This window comes from Carassius carassius, chromosome 41, assembly GCF_963082965.1.
Source record: "Carassius carassius chromosome 41, fCarCar2.1, whole genome shotgun sequence".
Taxonomy (NCBI): Eukaryota; Metazoa; Chordata; class Actinopteri; order Cypriniformes; family Cyprinidae; genus Carassius; species Carassius carassius.
Window position 1 is genome coordinate 377501 of NC_081795.1, and position 5000 is coordinate 382500.

At 38.6% G+C, this 5000-nt stretch overlaps 1 protein-coding gene across 1 annotated transcript in view; it reads left to right on the plus strand.

Moving 5' to 3' along the window:
- Window positions 1-920, plus strand: part of LOC132123332 (cGMP-dependent 3',5'-cyclic phosphodiesterase-like) — a 95597-nt gene extending 94677 nt beyond the window's left edge. Inside the window, exons 28-29 of the mRNA XM_059533884.1 lie at window positions 251-357; window positions 435-920. Coding sequence (XP_059389867.1) covers window positions 251-357; window positions 435-669 — 342 coding nt within the window. The 3' untranslated portion in view covers window positions 670-920. The remainder of the gene's footprint in view (window positions 1-250; window positions 358-434) is intronic.
- Window positions 921-5000: the final 4080 nt, after the last annotated feature.

Here is a 5000-nt window from a genome sequence, read left to right on the forward strand (position 1 = left end):
TCAGGAAGATGAGATGTACAGTATAACACAGTGATTGAGAGCTGAAGAAATCAAGGCTCCTCGGAAGATGTGAGATGTTCTGGAGGCTTGTGAAGATCATTCCTCTGCTGAGGAACAGTGGAAGTAAAGCTTCTGGAAACAACTTTGACTGGATACTATCAGACGACTGAAGAGATGCAGGAGATCGAGTTTGATCATTGAGAGGCTTTAGACGTTCCTGATGCTCCTGACTCTGTTCTTGTGTCTTCAGGAGAAGGCGATGGGAAACAGACCCAGTGAGATGATGGACCGTGAGAAAGCCTACATCCCTGAACTCCAGATCAGCTTCATGGAGCACATTGCCATGCCAATATACAAGTCAGAGAACCACTCACTTCATGCATGTGACGTATCAAGAACAGCTCAAGAGTTTAACCAAACTGATTCTTTTCCAGGCTCCTGCAGGAGATTTTCCCGCGTTCGGCCGAGCTTTACGAGCGCGTGGCTGCCAACCGCGAGCAGTGGGCCAAAGTCTCGCACAAGTTCACCATCCGCGGACTACCGAGCAACAACTCGCTGGACTTCCTGGACGAGGAGTTCGAGCTGCTGCAGTCTCAGGGAGCCTTCGGAGATGATTCGCACCGCATGAACGGATGCCTGGATGACGACTGCGACAAACACAACCAATGACGTCGCTAGGGCAAAGGTCACCTGATGGATTCTGTCTTGGTAAAATTCCGTAGTTACCGACGAGGCTTTGAGGAAAGGTTCATTGTTGCCTTTTTGCCGTTGCTGTGGAGACGCGTCTTGCTCAGTGGAGAACGATGGATGGTGTTGAGCAGTCGGAGGAGTGTGTAATATTACGCAAACATTACGACTGAAAAAAGTGATGTTCTCAGTGGCCACGTTGTAATACCTAAACATATTCTATTCTAAATGAAACAACTAAACAACTACCGTATTTTTCGGACTATAAGTCGCACCTGAGTATAAGTCGCATCAGTCCAAAAATACGTCATTATGAGGAAAAAACATATATAAGTCGCACTGGACTATAAGTCGCATTTATTTAGAACCAAGGACCAAGAGAAAACAATACCGTCTACAGCCGCGAGAGGGCGCTCTATGTCTTCAGTGTAGACTACAGGAGAACTGAGCAGCATAGAGCGCCCTCTCTCGGCTGGAGACGGTAATGTTTTCTATTGGTTCACTCTCTTAGTTAATTTCTCTTGGGTCATGTCAAATTAATTTTGATAAATAAGTAACACATGACTATAAGTCGCAGGACCAGCCAAACTATTAAAAAAAGTGCGACTTACAGTCCGGAAAATACGGTAATTGTATGAAACGTAACAAGTCCAGCAGCCCAGCGTTACATTTTTAAAAGCTGTAACAAATACAGGTGTCTAGTGTTACGTGTTTAGAACTTGCCTGGTGTTACATTTTTTTAACTTGTGACAATTCCAGGATATTGGTGTTACATTTTTATCACTCCTAACAATTTCAGATACCCAGTGTAACGTTTCTAAAGATTGGAATAATTTTTGTACAACTTTTAACAGTGTAACACCAGCTGCTTGAATTGTGACGTTTTAAAATCTTTGTAACAATTTCAGAATCATGGTGTTACACTTTTAGAACTTGTAACAAGTCCAGCTGCGTGGTGTCGCAGTGTTACATTTTTGTTCCAGATACCCAGTGTTACGTTTTTAAACTTGCAATAAATCCAGCTGTCTGGTGTTGTATTTGTACAACTTTTAACAGTGTAACACCAGTTGCTGGAACTAATACGTTTTTAACACTTTGTAGCAATTTCAGCAGCCTGGTGTTACACTCTTAGAACTTGTACTGATTCCAGCTGCCTTGTGTTACAATTTTAGGTAACACTTTATTTAAAGGTGTCCTTGTTACACATGTATTTACTATTATAATAGCAATTAATTATGCATAATTACATGAAAGCAACCCTTATTCTAACCCTAACCATATAGTAAGTAGGTAATTACTTAATATTACTCAGTACTTAAATGTATAAGTACACTAGAACAAGCACCTTGAAATAAAGTGTAACCCATTTTTACAACTTGTAACAATTCCAGCATCCCGATGTTACATTTTTAGAATTGTTTTCTAGTAGTTGTTATTTTGTTACACATCCAAGAAGCTCATTTCAATACTACAAAGAAAACTAAGCCACTGTTTTCTTTTCAGCGTTTGTAGCGTACAGAAATTGTCAGACGAAACAAATCCTTTTGATAATTCATCTTTTACTTTCAACCGATTTCACCCCTCAGACATCAGTTGTCCCTGTTTACACAGAAAAACGCAACACAACAACATTTCTCCATTCCCCAAATCCCAAAACAATCATTGAAAATCTCAGTCAAGCGAGCAGCGACTGGCGGCCAGAGAGCGATTAGAGTGTGTGTGTGTGTGTGTGTGTGTGTGTGGCCCCCTGGAGACCTTCTGAGACACCTGCTGGTTTCAGACGTGACTTTCTGAATCTGTACATATAGTTGTGTGTTTTAAAGGGCTACGCAGCCCTCACACTTTTCTTTCTCAGGATGGCAGAATGTGTGCGTCTAATGGATCTTGCCTTACAAATGTTTGCGTTGCCTTCCTGAGTGACTTTAAAAAGAGATCTATGTATAAAATCGTTCAGCCTATCTGTGTACAGTTCTGAAGCTACATGGATATACAGAGATATCTGTTTGGAGTGTGCACATGTGTGTTTGCACAGCTGTGACTCTAAGTGCATTTGCCAAAATCTGCATAGGACAGTAAAAAAAAGTGATGTCAGTTTGCTTTTACTAGCTTCTCCAACACGGGTCGCTAACATTAACCTGTGTCAGTTTCACAAAACCCCAAAAGAAATAAATAAGTTATATAAAATGTTCTGATATAAAATAAGCCTGTTTTAAAGACCATTATCATGGTAACATTAATTAAACATCCTAAAATATATTTACAAAAATTTTTAATTCATTACAGTATATATATATATATTTATATATACTGTATGTTTAATTTTCATTACATTAATGCATAATGGAACAATTTTAATGGTCTTAAAAAACCTCTTCATGCAATTTTTTCCCCCTAATTTTTTTTCATTTATATATATATTTTAAAAGACTTTTTGTTAGAATTTATTTTTATTATTATTACTTTTGGTGGGTTATTTTTTTCAGGAGAAACTCAGATGTTCCTGAAGCATTGTGGTTTATATATTTATGAGAACTCAGTCAAGCGTAGAAATAAAACGTGACCATGTTAGGGATTTTGGGATTTTTGGCTTGGAACATTTAATTTTTCTTACAACGTCTGCTGTATTTGAAAGAATATATATATATATATATATATATATATATATATATAAAAAGACTTCATGCTGGCAGTCAACTTTAAATAATTTAAATGCTTTCTTATAGAGTTCCCATTGTATTTTAGTTAATAATTATTACAGATAAGATGCTATTGTTTTCTTGTGCAATAAGTGGTTTTTGCGTCGCCTTGTGTACAGAACATCCATTTCTAAATTATTACTTTTTACACACACATGTTGATTTAATGAATCTATTTTCTGGTATTTGTACCTGTAGGTGAGGGTAAATAACATTGGTTTTCTTTGGTTTGGAATAAAAACCTTCTCTTGTGTCATTCATGTGTGTCTCTCTGATGTAGCAAGATCTTCTCACGACTGAATCCAGCGATGGTGGTTTTCTTTATGATCTCGAGTTGCATTATAAACAAACACTGAATTTGCAGCAAGTGCATGGATTGATATTTGTGTCGAGGTTCATCAGAGTTAAAGTTGATGAAAGAACACCTGATGAAAGTCTTTGCTAATACTTTACAATAAAGTTAATTTTGAAACTACATTAGTTGACATCAATAGTCATAAAGCTGCTCTTAACAATAACATTAACTACATTAGTCAACATTAAAAAATTATTTGTTGTTAAAATATTTTAAAGGTACAAAGATTACAATCTTTTCTTGTTTTGTTTGTTTATTTGAGAAATCAAGTATCTGTTCAAATGAATGCTGAACTGTTTTAGATGAATAAATGTTGTAAATTCATTGCTCCTGTCAGTGAAAGCATTGAGACTTTATTGTAAAGTATTACAGAACTACATGAAATAAGAACGTCTCTAGTTTAGTAATTTAGTTCTGAATGCTGTTTTCTGAAGACACGTGTGGAGATACTGTACAGATCATTGTGTCTTTAGCTTACATGAGTCTCAGACCAAACAAACCATCACAGATACGTCATTCATTTAGTTTTTATTCAGTGCAGTAAAAATAAATATTTCAAACATATTTAAAGACATCCTCACAAAAAAAGTTTGAGCACCAGTGTATCACACACACACGCTCTCTCTCACACACACACACACACACACACTCTCAATACTCACACTCTCTCTCTCTCTCTCACACACACACACTCTCAATACTCACACACTCTCTCTCTCTCTCACACACACACTCTCGCACACACGCTCCCTCACACACACACACACTCACTCTCAATACTCACACACTCTCTCTCGCACACACACACACTCTCTCGCACACACACTCTCACACACACACACTCACTCTCAATACTCACACACTCTCTCTCACACACACACACACTCTCTCGCACACACACTCTCTCACACACACACACTCACTCTCAATACTCACACACTCTCTCTCACACACACACACACACACACACACACACACACACTCTCGCACACACGCTCTCACACACACACACACTCTCGCACACACGCTCTCACACACACACACACACACACACACACTCACTCTCAATACTCACACTCTCACACACACACACTCTCTCACACACGCTCTCACACACACACACACACACACACAATCTCTCGCACACACGCTCTCTCACACACACTCAATACTCACACTCTCTCTCTCTCTCTCTCTCTCACACACACACTCTCTCGCACACACACGCTCTCTCTCACACACACACACACACTCTCAATACT